The 16,677-nt window shown below is 52.5% G+C and overlaps 1 protein-coding gene across 1 annotated transcript; it reads left to right on the forward strand.

The window, feature by feature from the left end:
* The first annotated feature begins 1,358 nt into the window (after positions 1–1,358).
* K489DRAFT_403036 (putative Non-ribosomal peptide synthetase) lies at positions 1,359–16,599 on the forward strand. The gene is made up of 2 exons (XM_033607071.1): positions 1,359–16,178; positions 16,272–16,599. Exons 1-2 carry the CDS (start codon positions 1,581–1,583, stop codon positions 16,410–16,412), a joined length of 14,739 nt encoding a protein of 4,912 aa, XP_033458311.1. The 5' UTR covers positions 1,359–1,580; the 3' UTR covers positions 16,413–16,599.
* Positions 16,600–16,677: the final 78 nt, after the last annotated feature.

Here is a 16,677-nt window from a genome sequence, read left to right on the forward strand (position 1 = left end):
AAATCCACGATGGAATGGGCGAGACGGCTGCGATATCGGTTCACCGGCAGCCTTCCCAAAGAAGTTAGGTGGTCTGCTCTTTATATGCCGTGTCCTGTCCTGTGGTTCTCTCCAGCCCGAGGTGGTTTCACTCTCCACGCGCACGAACACATGTACTGTCACGACTGTATCGGCGCACAGATGAGCCAGGTATCCACACCTCGCAGACGTTCAGCCCCAACGCTCATCAATTCTCAATATTCCTGCTGCTGCATTGAGATGGTGGAAACTTTCCAGGCCAATGCCGAGCAGACCACGCCATCGCGCTTGCAGTGGTGGTGCATTTGGCGAGGAGGAGCGACGGTTTAACACATTAACTAATGCTACTGTACTGTACTGTGCGTGGGTATTGCCATTATGCTTCGGAGGAACAGGAGACCGAACCGTGATGGCTTCTGTTGTTACCACTGGCATCTGCTTCTCATTGTCATTGGGTCTGCGTCCCTCGTGGGACGATTCGCTTCCATGTCTGGGCGCCCGTCCAGTGCTGACTGAACGAGTCGCAGCCGAACGCCCTAAATGCATGTGTCTCTGCCTCGGTGTAGGGTGGATTGTCCTCGGGCTTTAGAAATTGGATCGCGAATTTTGCTTGTCATCGATCTCGTTCGGGCCCATCTCCTACTGCAGCTCTTCCTGCTAGGGATGGGAGAGTACAATACTGTAGTACCCCACGCAGCCGAGACGTAAGGCGTCGGTCAACATTCGGCTCGACGGACACGTACAGGTTAAAATCAGAACAAAAATAAAGTATGGAGCGTATAGAGTACTCCAGCTGTAAATGCGTGTGCAATGTCCCGTAGAAACGGTCCATGGTCGATGATGTCGACATTGGCGAATGTCAGGAAAATGCTCTAACAAAGTTCCTCGTCCCGCCGGCCATCACTACTGCCCACTACCAGGACATCGCCACTACTGATCATCACGGACACTATCCTGACTCTACGCTCAACTACCTACCCAGGAGTCACGACTGCAACCATCACCGTTGCCGCAGACCGGGCTTTGGGCCTGTTCGGATCGGGTGATCGGTACATATGTCCAGCATCCATGGATGTCACCCAGATGTGGACGCATCGTCGCCCATGCTCGCGCCCACGTCAGAAAATCCTGCCACTCGCACCCACCCTTCGAGCGCGGATCTGATACGGTGGTGAATGATGGCTTGTGTCTGTGTAGTCTTTGTTGTCATTGTCGTGCCCGTCCGTGTGTATGGCTCGTTCTCGGTGCGCGCGTACATGGTATGTGCGGCTATTAATGTTTATGGCTGGCCGTCTCATGTGTGCGCCGTTAATGTCGCTGTGATGGTGGATCGAGGATCACGACTCCATAATAATAATACCATATCATCTCCCCTTGGCCTACCGCCTCTACTAAACATGAAAGCGTCGTGACATCCTTCTCGTCGCTGTCTCATTGTCGGCATTGCTCTCGTTATTGTCTGTACAATTTACTCCTCACATACATTGTCCTTGATAGGATATCTAGAAACTTTATCCTGAATCTCATACCATAATATCAAGACGAGAATATACGTGTTCATCATGGCTGGAAAACTTTCCATCTCGAACCCTCAACCGCGCAAGCTCGCGGGCCCGGAATTGCTACACGACCTCGTCCCACCGACAGGGCAACAAGGAAACCACATCGCGATCGACTACATTGCAACAGATCCTTCTTCGTCTCGTCAATTGACTTACGAGCAATTACATCGACAAGCCGATGTTCTGGCGCAGCGGATCATCTCGCAATGTCCACCATCGTCATCATCCTCACCAAGTCCCGAAAGATTGATCGTCCCGCTCCTGATCCCGCAATGCCCGGATCTCTATATTTCACAGCTCGCGATCCTCAAGGCCGGAGGAGCGTTTTGTCCCATCGTTCTCGACGTGCCAGAAGAGCGTCTACGCTTTATTCTGAATGATATCGGAGCTCGCGTACTCCTCACGCATTCCAATGTTGCCGCATCGTTGCCCAGACTAGAGAACATCGCTGTTATCGCAGTCGATCGAGAAGATCTCACCAAAAGCCAGGCATCTACGCTATCCCTACCTCTCTCAAGTCAGAATGCCGCGTATGTCATGTATACAAGCGGCAGTACCGGTCAACCCAAGGGTGTGCTGCTGTCCCATGGCGCAGCGACCCAGGCACTGCTTGCGCATGATAAATACATTCCCGACTTCTCGCGATTTCTCCAATTCGCCAGTCCAACTTTCGACGTCTCCGTATTTGAAATCTTCTTCCCTCTCTTCCGCGGCCAGACTCTCGTCTGTTGCGATCGGAGGGAGCTCCTCAATGATCTACCCAGCACGATGAACCGTCTTCGCGTAGATGCGGCAGAACTGACACCTTCGGTGGCAGGCAGTCTCCTGCGAAAGCGAAGCAATGTGCCCTTGCTCAAGGTTCTCTTGACAATCGGCGAAATGCTCAAGCCTGGCGTTGTTGAGGAGTTTGGCGGAGACGCCGAAACTCCCTCGATCCTTCAGGGAATGTATGGACCCACAGAAGCCACCATCCATTGTACTCTCCAGCCCAATTTCGAAAAGTCCATGTCCTGCGGGAGCATTGGAATTCCTCTAGATACCGTATCTGCATTCATCGTGCGTCCCGAAACAGGAGACGAAGCCAAAGACGCCGATCCCGAAATCCTCCCCCTCGAGGAAGAAGGAGAACTCGCCGTTGGCGGCTATCAGCTCGCAGATGGATATCTCAACCGTGAAGAGCAGACGCGCAAAGCCTTCATCACGCACCCTGAGCACGGCCGGTTATATCGTACCGGCGACCGCGCGAAAATGCTGCCAGACGGTCGCTTCGAATGTCTCGGCCGCATCTCTGCCGGCCAAGTGAAGCTGCGCGGCCAGCGCATTGAGCTCGGCGAGATCGAACACGCGGCATCAAAGACCCCTGGCTGCTCAGACGTCGTGGCAGATGTCATCGGTGGAATCCTGGTGGCATTTTGCGCCCTAGATGCAGGTGCTGCGAGCGCAGAAGACGTGGTCGCGACATGTCGGAAGTGGCTTCCAACGTATATGGTGCCTGGTGATATCGTGGTCATGGAGGCTCTGCCGTATCTGGCATCGGGCAAACTCGATCGGAAACTTCTGCGGGAGAATTTTGCAAAGCGCGACTCAGAAGGGCAGGGCGATGACGCTGAATCTCAAGATCCTGAGACCAAGAGGATCCTGGAAGTCATTCGGAATGTCCTCGGTACCGCGGCGATCAATTCCAACACAGGTCTCGCCACGGTCGGTCTTGACTCCATTTCCGCGATCAGATTGGCGTCATACTTGTCCAAGGAGGGTTTTCCAAGACTTGACGCGAGCCGCATTCTCGCAGCGAGAACACCCAAGGACTTACAAACACTCATTTCTCAGGCTACAAAAACGACGGTGAGCTCAAAAGACGTTCCGGATGCTGATGATAAACGACTTCTAGACAGCATCTCCAATTCACCACTCCTCCGAAACTCCTCGGACTCCATCAGTGGCGCCTATGCTTGTACCGCTGTGCAAGCGGCGATGCTCAACGAGACGTCGAAGAACACTTCAGCATATTGCAATTGGATAGAATTCTCGTTGAGCGGCTCGCAAGACGTCGGAAAAGTTACCGGGGCGATTCGCAAGCTTGCACAACATCATGAAATGCTCCGCTCTGGTTTCATCACCTCTGCTGATTGCTCATGGGGGTATGCCGTAGTAGTTTGGGCAGATCTCTCCGATGCCCAGGTAGTCTCCGGCAAGCTATTCAGCCATGACTTCCGGATAGACTCCGAGGAGAAGCTACTGCGACCTTGCGAGTTTCAAATCTCCCATGGAACAGATGGCATCAAGTTGCTCCTCAAGTTACACCATGCTACTTACGATCAGTGGTCGGTTGACATCCTCCGAAGCGATCTTCAACGATTATTAGAAGGAGAAGAGCTCCACGAAAAGAGCTCGTTTGCTTCCGTAGCAGCATATCACCAGTCGATTACAGATGATGACTCAACATCAGTCGCATCCGAGTTCTGGCAAAATCAACTCAGAAATGTCGCTCCAACAACGCTCCCACTCCTACGAGCCCAGAAAGTACCCTCTGAACTCCAAAGGTCGTCGTGGATTGACCTAAGTACTCCTTCATCTGCCCTCAAATCTCAAGCCCGCGCTCTCGGCTGTAGCAGTCCCGCAATCTTCCAAGCTGCACTCGCCATACTGCTCAGCCAATACACCGGCGTTGCCGACATAACCTTCGGCTCCGTCTTCTCTGGCCGCACCATCGCTGTTCCAGACATCGAGCGCGTATTCGGCCCTTGTCTTGCAACTTTGCCGCTGCGCGTAGATGTCGCAAGTGTGCGCACCTGTGGTGATCTTCTCCGGACGATCACCGATCAGAATCGCGCCATCCAGGAATTCGTTCTCACGCCACCCACGGCCATCAAGCGCGCGGCGGGTGTCAGTCCGGGTAGCAGCCTCTTTGACACTTTATTCGTGTGGCAGGAGAACAGCTTTGAATCGGAGTCGGCTCAGAAAGTCAAAATTGTCGACTCGGCAGATCAATTAGAATTCAACCTCGTTTTGGAATTCGAGCCTTTGGGCGACACACTCAAGGCTCGTGCGACTTATCAAGCAAGTCTCATCTCGCGAGAACAAGTCGACATCCTTCTCGCGCAGATCAATGACCTTGTTGCAAGTCTCCTCAAACACACTGATGACAGTATCTCGACCATCACCAGCACGCTTCCAGCTGAACTGCTCTCTATTGCTAATCCCGACTTTGAAAATGTCGCTGATGAGGCATCCCTCGTACACATGATTGAGAAACAGGCTTCTTCCGTCCCTTCCGCCACGGCCATTTCCTTTGCGCAATCTCTCGAGCCTGGCAAGGCTGTGTTCAAATCTATCACCTTCGCCGAACTCGACGAGGCCGCCAACAAAGCTGCAAACGCCATGATCGTCGCCGGTCTTCGGCCGAATGATCTCGTTTGTGTCTGCATGGAAAAGTCGATCGAGATGTATGTTATGTTCTTAGCTTCGCTCAAGGCTGGAGCGGGTTATCTTCCCCTTGTGCCCGAGACGCCGCTTTCACGAGTCGAGAATGTGCTCCAGCAAGCAAAACCTGCACTATGTGTGGTTGATGGCGGTTTGATCCCTGACTTCAAATCTGTTACGAGCATCAAGGTCGTGGACAAGACTACGCTAGAACAAGGCATTCAGAACGGCACTGCACCAGATGTTCCCCAGGACCGCCAGAGGATCGCATATGCAGTCTATACTAGTGGGAGTACCGGCACGCCTAAGGGTGTTGCCGTGACTGTCGAGAACCTTCACGGGAACTTGGCGGTCCTGGCAGAGCTGTATCAAACCAAGCCAGGCGATCGACTACTACAGTCCTGCTCACAGGCCTTCGATGTCAGCGTTTTTGAAATCTTTTACGCCTTTTACAGCGGCCTCTGTCTCTGCTCCGCAGTCAAGGATGTCATTTTCCGTGACTTCGAACACAGCATTCGCGCTTTTGGCGCCACTCATCTCTCCCTGACCCCGACCGTCGCGGCCCTCGTCGACCCAGCCAACGTGCCCGATGTGAAGTTCCTCGTCACCGCCGGAGAAGCTGTCACGGAAAGAGTTCACAAACTGTGGGCCGGGAAAGGCCTCAACCAGGGCTACGGTCCCTCGGAAACTACCAATATCTGCACCATCAACATGCGCGTCACTCCCGACGATGTCCTGGGAAACATCGGTCCGCCATTTCGGAACACCTCCGCCTTTGTCCTCGCTCCCGAAGAAGACCCTTTGCGCATCCTCCCTTCGGGCTGCTACGGAGAGTACGCCTTTGGTGGCGAACAGGTCTTCCGCGGGTACATCGGCATGGACAAGCTGAATGCACAAAAGATCATCGATCATCCTACGTACGGCCGTGTCTATCGTAGTGGAGACATGGGTCGAATTCTTCATGACGGCACTCTGCTCATCTCCGGCCGTTTGGACGATCAAGTCAAGATTCGCGGAAACCGCGTCGAGCTCGGCGAGATCAGCGCCGTGGTAATCAAGGATGAGGCTGTGGCAGATTGCGCAACGCTCATGATCGGAGAAAAGAGCGCCGAGCAGCTACTTGCGACGTTCTGGGTACCACGCGAGCAAGTAGCAAGGAACGATTCAGGAATCGCACCTATCGTGGATCAAGATCCAAAGCGTATCTCAGCACTATTCACCCGTATCGAAGAGACCCTACCCGCATACATGATTCCCAGCGTTCTTCTCCCCATCACCCGTCTCCCTCTCACAACCCAAGGCAAACTTGACAAACGCCTTCTCAAGAGCATCTACAACGACCTAGATAGCTCCACGAAGGAACTTTTCTCCCATCATTCCGAGGCCGCAGATGACCAAGAGCCTTTGAACTCAACCGAGCAAATCATCGCATCCGCACTCGCGGATCTTCTCCAGATTCCGGTAGCGAATATCAGCAGACACTCGTCTTTCTTCGGCCTCGGTCTGAACTCACTCAATGCCATTAGTCTGGCGCGATCCCTCGAGCAGAAGTCTCAAGCACGTCTCGGTGTCTCGACTATCATGAAAAATCCCAGCGCCGCTCGTCTTGCACAGTTCCTGCTCAAGAAGGATGAACCTAGCTCTACGAATGCTCAACCCGATGTCGATCTCTCAGAGCTCTACAACGCGGAATTCAAGGACCGAATCGCGGTTGAATTTTCTGCCAGAAAGTCGAAAGTCGAGGCTATTTGGCCTTGCACGCCGCTACAGGAAGCCATGCTGTCGGCGAGCGTGACACAAGAAAATGGATCCTACTCCAACTCTGTGCGATTGAAGATTTCTGGAGATTTGGATCGCTTGATCAAGGCTTGGGAGGAAGTTACCCAACGGCATGCAATTCTCCGCACGAGTTTCGTGGAGACGCAGTCTTCGGAATATCCGTATGCTCAGATCGTGCAGGACCGCATCGCTACGCCTGTCGTTCTCGTCGACGGCACGAGCGTCAAGAGCAGCAGGGATGTGACCATCAGCCACGCTGAACCTTTCAAGATTGTCGTCGACAGGAGAGAGCCTGGTGAGGTTGATTTGTATCTGCTCATGCACCATGCCATCTATGACGGTATCTCGATGGAGAATCTGTACAAGGAAGTTCAGAACTTTTATAACGACGGGACGACATTATCCGGTCCTGCTTCGTTTGCGCCGTTCCTCCAAGAGGTCATCAAACACAACCAGGCGGGCTCCATGGATTTCTGGCGCAACAAATTTGCGGACTTCACACCTCACTCCATTCCTGCGATTGAAGGCTCGGCTGGAAAGAAAGAGGACTGCATTTTATCTACCCTCAAAGCCACGCCTGCTGATGTCAACACGTTCTGTGAACGTCACTCCGTGACCGTCCTGGGTGTCGTCCAAGCCGCATGGATCAAGACCCTTGCCTCCTTGCAGGAAATCTCGGATGTCTGCATGGGAAATGTCGTCAGCGGTCGCACCGTCGCTGTTGCAGACGTCGAGAATCTGATCGCGCCTTGCTTCAACACGATTCCCTCAAGAGTGAACCTCGAGACTGTGCGCAGCAACATCGATCTCACCCGGCATCTTCACCGTGCCAACGTCGAGGCATCCTCCTTCCAGCTGACTGCGTTGAGGCGCATCCAGAAGTTCTCTCAAAGCCCAGAATTGCATCTTTTCGATACGCTGCTCTTGCTGCAGCCGCCTTCAACGTCATTGGATGGCTCTATATGGACTGTGCAGGACGATGTTGGCTCCATGGGTCTTCCACTTGTCGTTGAAATTGTTCCTCACAATGACCGCTTCGATCTCAAACTCTACTTCCTTGACTCTAGAGTTTCTACAGCGCTAGCAAATGAGATCGGAGCCGCGTTCGATGCAGCGCTCTCGTCATCTCTCAGGTATCCCTCGAGTCACCCGGAGCACTTCCTCGACTACGATCGTGCAAACATCGCTGGCAAATTGGTACCTGTCAAGACCTCCAATCCTGGTAACCAGAGCAAAACCTCGAGCGACGCAGAGCCATGGACTGCCGAGGAAGAGATCATCCGTGCGATCTTCGCCGAACTGGCACAGGTCGACAGATCAAAAATTTCGAAATCTACATCGCTGTATCGACTCGGTCTTGACAGTTTGAACGCGGTGCAAGTCGCCTCCAAGATGCGCAAGCAGAAATTGATGGTCGATACCGCGGATGTCATGCGCCTGATGACGCCGATTGCTTTGGCTGAATTTGTTTCTTCAGCTTCGAAAAAAGATCAGAATGAGCCGCAAGCCTCGATCGATCTTGTCGCTTTCGAGAATAAGCACAAAGAGCACATTCTCAGCAACGGTAACTTTGACAGTGTCAATGTCGAAGCGATTCGACCTTGCACCGCCGCGCAGAGTGGCATGCTTTCGCAATCTATTCAATCTAATGGCAAGCTCTACATCAACCACGTGGTCTACACTTTACCCGAAGACCACAATCTTGACGAAGTTCGACTCGCATGGGACCGTGTACAGCGCAAGCATCAAGTGCTCCGTATGGCATTCCAACAGGTTGAAGACCCGCTTAGTCCTTTTGCAATGGTCATTCTGGACGAAGCGGCTTCCAAAAACGTTTTCACCGTCGAGGAAGAGGATCGTTCTCTAGAAGACCTCACCAGCCATACGAGCACCGACATTGTCCAAAATTTCGATCTTCCTGCTTGGCGGGTCAAGCTTATCAAAGGGGCCGGCCAGCAGTCGAAAATGTGCCTCTCGATCCACCATGCACTATACGATGCTAATTCGCTTCAATTTATTTTGTCTGACTTCGCAGCGGCGATTGCAGGAGAGGATGGCAGTCCGGCGACGACCATTGATACCGTCCTGGCTTATATCCTCGACGGGGCAACCAGAGCGCAAAAGGATGAAGGGGCTTTCTGGAAGCAGAAGATGGAGAAGGCTGCGATCGCAAAATTCCCAAGCCTGACCCCCACGGCCGTGACTGACGGCAAAACTGAAGTCGAGCAAATCATTTCATCGGCCTCCTACGATTCAATCCTCGCCTTTTGCCGCAAAGAAGGAGCAACATTACAGGCTCTAGGTCAAGGCCTGTGGGGCTCACTACTAGCGACTTACATCGGCGAGCCTTCCGTCACGTTCGGCACAGTCCTCTCCGGCAACAACGACGACTCTAAGCCAGTCGCATTCCCGACCATCACCACCATCCCCGTCGCCTGTAACACGAATCAAGGACTTCTCGCCACAATCCGTGACATGGTAGCTTACAATTCCGAGATCCAACGATATCGATTTACCCCTTTGGCGGAGATCCAGCGACATGCTGGACACTCCGGTCGGGCATTGTTCGATACAGTGTTTGTCTATCAGAAGAGCGCAGAGGCCTCCTCTTCCTCTCACCAGCTGGACTGGCCGATATTGTATGAGACTGCCGCGGTCGATTATACGGTCTCGTTGGAATTGGAAGTCACTTCCAATGGACAGGTTCATTTCCGTCTCACGTTTGATACTCGAGTATTGCCGCAGGCTCATGCTTCGCTCATGCTTCGCCAGCTCGATCATATCTTGGCCGAGGCTTTAGCGGAGAAGGATATTCCCGTGGAGTCATTCAGTCCGCTACTCGCAGCACTACCGCCCAAGGAAAGATCGATTGAAACCCCCGTCAAATTACTCCACGAGTTTGTCGAGTATGCCGCCAGACAGCATCCAGAAAAGCCCGCTCTGGAATTTGTGTACTCCCTCGAAGATCCAGGCACGCGAAAAGTCTGGACTTATCGCGAACTTGACGAGCGCGGTAATCAGATTGCAAACATGATTCGCAATTGGGGAATTGGCTCGGGAAATATGATCGCAGTGTGCATGAGCAAGTCCCCTGAGGCGACTTTTGCATTTCTGGGAATCCTCAAGGCTGGTTGCGCATTCCTTGCTATGGACCCCGATCTTCCCATTGCTCGCAAGACTTTCATTCTGGAGGATTCGAATGCGAAGGTTCTCTTTGTGGATTCGGGTGCGACCATGCCCGAAGCGCCTTCCACCACGAGAGTTGTGGAGTGCATTGAAAGTACAATCATTCACGAGTCTCCGCTGTTGAGCGAGCCCGCTGGTATCGATCCAAGCGCTACTAGCTACTGCCTGTATACTAGTGGTACAACGGGTACACCGAAGGGCTGCGAGTTGACTCACGAGAACGCCGTTCAGGCCATGATGTCTTTCCAAAGGCTTTTCGCGGGCCGATGGACGGACTCCTCACGATGGCTTCAATTCGCCAGCTACTGGTTTGATGTCTCTGTGCTAGAGCAGTTCTGGAGCTGGAGCGTCGGCATCACATTGGTCGGTGCGCCCCGGGATCTTGTGCTTGAAGACCTCGCCGAGTTCATCCGAACGGTGGAAATCACTCACATCGATCTCACTCCGTCTTTGGCGCGTATCCTTACGCCGGAAGATGTCCCCTGTCTATGCGGTGGCGTCTTCATCACTGGCGGTGAAGCCCTCAAGCAGGAAATTATCGATGCGTGGGGTCCTAAAGTCACTGTCTGCAACGGATATGGCCCCACTGAGGCGACTATCGGTGTGACGATGAACCCATTTGTTGGCACTGACGCCAAACCTACCAACATCGGACCTGCCTTCGATAATGTCGGCGCCTATGTCTTCCGGCCCGATACCGATGAGCCAGTCTGGCGCGGTGCTGTCGGCGAGCTCTGTGTCTTTGGCAAACTTGTGGGCAAGGGCTATCTTAACCGTCCGGATCTCACGGCCAAGGCGTTTCCATACCTTGAGCGACATGGCGAACGCTTCTATCGCACTGGTGATCTTGTCCGAATGCTTTCGGACGGCTCGTTTTCTTTCATCGGCCGCAAGGATACGCAGGCCAAACTTCGAGGGCAGCGACTGGAGATTGATGAGATCGATGCTGTCATTCAGTCGTCCACCGAGGGCATTTCTGAGGTTGCATCACTCGTCATCAAGGTCGGAGAGGCCAACCGGGAAACTCTAGTCTCGTTCATTGTTCATGAGGCTGAGAAGAGTCGTGAGCTACGTGTGCAAACTTCCGAACATGCCTCGAAGCTTGTACATGTAGCGGACCAGGCTTGCCGTGATCACCTTCCCGGGTACATGGTCCCCACGCACATTCTTCCAATTTCAAAATTACCGCTCACCGTCAATAACAAAGTCGACTCGAAGCGGCTGGTTGCGCTTTTCTCAGAGCTGACGCCGCGTGATCTTCAAGGACTCAGGAACACTCCTACGGAAACTCGAGAACTCAATACAGCTGAAAGGAAATTGGCAAATGTCCTCAGCCGAGTCCTCTCCGTAACTGCTTCCGATATGACGCCGCAATCGAATGTGTTTTCTCTTGGCTTGACTTCCGTGTCGGCCATTTCGTTCGCCACGGCTTTGAAGCGTGGCGGATTCGAAAACGCCAACGTTGCCACAGTCATGAAAAGTCCTACTATCGAACGACTGGCCAATGCTTTGGCAAATACTACAACCGATGGCAAAGTAGAACTGAACGCCACCCAACAGGCCAAGCTGTCTATCTCTGCCTTCTCGCAGCGCTATCGCAATGTCATCGCTCGATCCATATCAAGAAACTCATCCGATATCGAGTCTATCGCTCCGTGCACACCTTTACAAGCAGGTCTCCTGACCGAGTCCGCCAAGAACTCTGAGAGGCCGTACTATAACAACTTCGCCTATGACTTGATCGACGTTGATGCACAGAGACTGGAACAGGCGCTTGTTGAACTACATGGCTCGACACCTATCTTGAGGACAGTTTTTGTCCAGACTGATGAGGGATACGCTCAAGTTGTTCTACGGGAGAACGACTTCAAAATTACTCGCCACGAATTACAGCAAGATGATGACTTCGAGAATTGGCACGGCGACCATTTGGCTTTCTGGAAGTCGCAAGCAGATCGACAAGACTTCATCCAACCTTTTGAGGCTACACTGGTCCGAACTCCATCAAAGCTTGTTCTAATCTTCCATGCTCATCACTCCATTTACGACGGCATCTCATGGGAACTCACGATGGATCACCTGGCATCCTTTTACTTGGGGAAACCTATGAGCCTCGGTCCTAACTTCATCGATGCGTTACCATACGGACCCTTACTTCAACGATCAGATGCGAAACCATTCTGGGCTGATTACCTCAAAAAGGCTACATTCACTGCACTGCCTCTTGCTTCGAGCTCCACGGCGAGCACTGGGGATGTCGTGTGTCAAAAAGCGATCTCGGGAGATGCTGGGCTGGAACAGGCACGACGAAGTCTCGGAGTTTCACACCAAGCCATCTTCCAAGCTGCCTTTGTGGTCGTTCTTCACCAATTCTCCCCACACACTCGAACCTATGGAAATGTCCTATCTGGTCGGTCCGTCGCTTTTGAAAACGCAGATGTTGTCCTCGGGCCCATGTTCAACACGGTGCCATTTGTCGTCGATCTTGACGCGAGCGAGGATTGGACTCAACTGTTACAGCGCTGTCATGAAAGAAACACTGCACTGTTGCCTTTTCAGCACTCATCGTTGCGCGACATCAAGAAATTTTGCGGTCGCACACCAGCTGATCCGGTATTTGATGTTCTGTTGGTCTGCCAGAGTGTTGATAATACTTCTGAGCGACTGTCATCAAAATACTTCAAGGTGAGGGACTCACAGGTGCATGCCGAATTCCCAATGGCTTTCGAGGTGGAGTTCGACGAAGCGGGTTCTATTAATATCACAGCTGCCACTGCAGGCAACGTCAAGGGAGAAATATCGCTGTCGCAATTTGTGACGCAATTCGAGGAAGTGCTCAAAGCCATCGGAAGTGATTCGAAGCAGCGTGTGGGTGACAAATTCTCAATTTCCACCACAGAGGATCGCGTCGACAGTCGCCGTCTTTCCGAAGACGTCACGGATAATAACCAGGCCTCAGACTTCCAATGGACCACAGAGGCCAGAAAGATGCAAGAGATCATATCAACCCTGGCCAACTGTGCTCCTGATAGTGTCACTCCCGAGACTACAATCTACACGCTAGGACTCGATAGTATCGACGCAGTCAAGCTCTCGTCCCGGTTCAAGCGCGCAGGTCTAGCACTACCGGTGAGCAAAATCCTGCAAGCTCAGACACTACCCAAGATGCTGGAGCTTGTTCAAACGAGAAGCAGCACCGGCACTCAAGTACAAGAAAAAAGCATGTTGAGCACGCTTCAATCGAAGCTTGAAGCTCTTCCAGAACTTGCCTCGCTACTAAAACGCGACGATGTGGAGAGGATTCTTCCAGCCACTCCTGCACAAGAAGGCATGGTTGCAGATATGCTTCGATCTGGTTTCGAACAGTATTTCAACCATGATGTACTTCTCCTACAAGAATCCGTCGATATGGAAAAGCTACGACAAGCGTGGGAGACTGTTCTCAATGCAAGTCCCATTTGGCGGACTTCCTTTATCGAAATCAGCAGCTCGGAACTAGACGTCGTATATGCACAAGTCGTGCACCGTCCGGTCAAGATCAACTTACAGCCCATGGACCTCAAAAATGTGGAGGAGATTCCACAGACTCTTGACCAGATCAAGACAGATTTCCAGGGGTCGAATTTGGACAGCAGTCCTTTGCTATGCCTGAGGCTTATTAAGTGTGACGATAAGCGTTACCTCATTTTGTCCCTCGCGCATGCCCTGTACGACGGCCATAGTCTATCTGCTCTGCATGAAGATGTGGCGAAAGCCTACTATGGTGAGATTGCTTCCCGACCGTCGTACGATTCCACAATCGAGGCCAGTCTTCAAGCAAATGCTCCCGAGGCAAGACAATTTTGGCAGACCTTATTGAGTGACGCCAAACCATGTTCAATCGAGCGCAAGAAGGACGTAATGCCCACTCGAACGTGCCGTGAAGAGCGAGTTTGCTCGACGACGGCCGATTCCGCCCGTCATCTTTGCCAGAAATTGGGAGTTTCCATGCAGACCTTGGCCCAGGCAACGTTCGCACTGCTTCTAGCTGGGCATTCAAAGACACTCGATGTGGTGTTCGGCATTGTCCTGGGATGTCGTGACAGCGAGGAGGCTGAAAGTGTCATCTTCCCGACGATGAACACTGTTCCACTCCGAATTCTCCTGCACGGATCAGGTTCAGAGATCCTCCGACATGTTCAGGGCATTTCGAATGACATTCTACCGTTCCAAAGGACTCCACTTCGGACGATCCAAGCGGCAAGCGCGAGCGTTGTGGATTCACGAGCTGCTGAGGCTGGAGCTGGACTTTTCGATGCGCTGTTTATTTACCAGCAGACTGCAAGCCAAGAGAGCGAAGCTGAGCCGGATCTTTACGATTCGATCGATGGTGCTGCAGAGATCGAGTATCCGCTCGCTGTCGAGCTGCAGGTTGTTAAGCAACAATTGATCGTCCGCGTTGCCAGCAAGAATATCGTCCTGAGTGAGCAAGAGACTGCTCATCTACTTGAGCAATTCGATAATATCTTGAGGTCACTCGTCGGTTCCCCTGAGCAATCAGTCATTGGCTTCTCTGGGGATGAGGTTTCTATCCTCGGTATGCCGGCTTTCAAGCTCTACCAGACAGAACCCAGCGCTCCTCAGGAAGAAGTCGAAGGAGATGTCTCGGGTGAGGAGGACAATGAGAATCCCACGATGGACACGATTTGCAAGGTAATCTCCGAGGTTGCAAAATTAGACACGACAATGAGTCGCGATACCGCTTTCGACAGCATCGGAATCGACTCCATCTCCGCAATCAAAGTCAGCAGCCTTCTGCGCAAACAAGATGTCAAGATCTCCGTCAGTCAGATGCTCAAAGCGAAAACGCCACGACGTATGGCGGAAGCGATCCAAGCACAGAGTAGCAGCGTTTCGACTGAACAGAATATATACTCGAAGGATGTCATTGCAACAGCTGTCAAGAATATTCATGTTGCCAATATCTCCAACAAAGCACAAGTCCCACAATCCACCATCGAGTCCATTCTACCTGCAACAGCTGGGCAGGTTTACATGCTCAATCTCTGGCGCGCGACCGGCGGTCAGCTTTTCTATCCGACATTCAAGTTCCACGTGAAGACCCAGCGATCGGCGGAAGAAGTTCGCACAGCCTGGAATCGCCTCGTCAAGCAACAGGCCATTCTTCGAACCATCTTCGTCCAGTCTGACAATACTTCTGTCCCTGTACTTCAGGTTGTCCTCAAGGAGGGAACACAGAGCTTCTCGGTGGCAGGCGAGAAGACCGACATGACATCGAATCAGGAACAACAGCAACAACAATGTTATGCATCTCTGCATGCCACGCGCGTCTCCGATGGTTATGATGTGGATTTGAAGATCCACCATGCGCTCTACGATGCCGTCTCATTGCCACTCCTGCTCCAGAGTCTTCAAAATCTTCTGGACAAGCTCCCTACACCTTTACCCAGCATTGGAGCCGAGGACTTCCTCGCCCTTCCCCTAACGAGAGAGGCTCAACTTTCACGCAAGAAATTCTGGACGTCGTACTTCAGCGACCTGAAGCCCATAATTTCGCAGCAACCCACGCAACAACAAGGTGCACAGAACAAAGTGGAGATCTTCCAGCCACGACTCACAGCCTCTTGCGGCAAACTCGAGACCCTCGCGCGTCAGAACAACATCAGCATCCAATCGATCCTCTTCGCCACCTACGCCAAACTCCACGCCCAGCGTCTGACCACCGGCGAGCGGCGCGGATCCACCGATGCCACGGATCTCGTGCTGGGCATCTATCTATCCAACCGCGGCCATCTGCCCGACCTCGACCAATTGGCGTACCCCACCCTCAACCTGGTCCCTCTCTGCATCCGAAATGTCGTCCAATCCGACCTCATGGAAGTGGCACGACAGATCTCCTCCGGCCTCGCGCAGATCGGAACCGTAGAGAATTCCACCACGGCGTTGTGGGAGATTGAACAATGGACGGGAATCCAAGTCGATCTGTTCCTGAATTATTTGAAACTTCCCGAGCGATCCTCGCAGGGAGATGGGGACAGCGATGCGGAGTCACGCTCGCAGATCTCGGAAGTCGACGGCGAGAGACGCATGCCTCGGAGTCGTCTCGAGAAGGTCGAGTCGTCTCACCAGGACAGCACAACCTCTGCTGCTGCTGCAACTGCTACTGCTACCACTACCCGCGAAACATTCCATACCGGAAAGGCATATCAGGTACGTCCCATCCTCCCAAGATCTTTCCCGATCACACAAGGCAGATCTCCACTTCACACATTTACTGACCACTTTTCTTCACCTTTTTTACAGCATGCCATCGATATCGAGATGACGATCACAGATGATGGGGGATTGGACTTTGGTCTGTTCGCGCCGCAGGAAATGCTGGGGCTCGACGAAGGAGAGGCATTGATCGCCGGAGTCAAGGAGGAATTGGAGAAGCTCGTTTAATGTCTGATTTTTTGATGTCTGATGTTTGATGTTTGATGTTTGATGTTTGATGTTTGGTTCCTAATTTGATGATAATCAACGGGTTCTATTTCCCTCTGGCGCTGGTGTTTTCCCAAACGCTACTTGTGTTCCGGGCCCGAACGAAACACGTCGCGAGTGTGTCGCGATCATATTATCATCTTGGTCGACTCTCTTTCCGCGTCTCACATAGTCGATGAAGTTTTGGGCATCTGGTAATAATAAACTTAATCAATTTACGGCACAA

The sequence above is a fragment of the Dissoconium aciculare genome, assembly GCF_010015565.1.
Source record: "Dissoconium aciculare CBS 342.82 unplaced genomic scaffold K489scaffold_9, whole genome shotgun sequence".
NCBI lineage: Eukaryota > Fungi > Ascomycota > Dothideomycetes > Mycosphaerellales > Dissoconiaceae > Dissoconium > Dissoconium aciculare.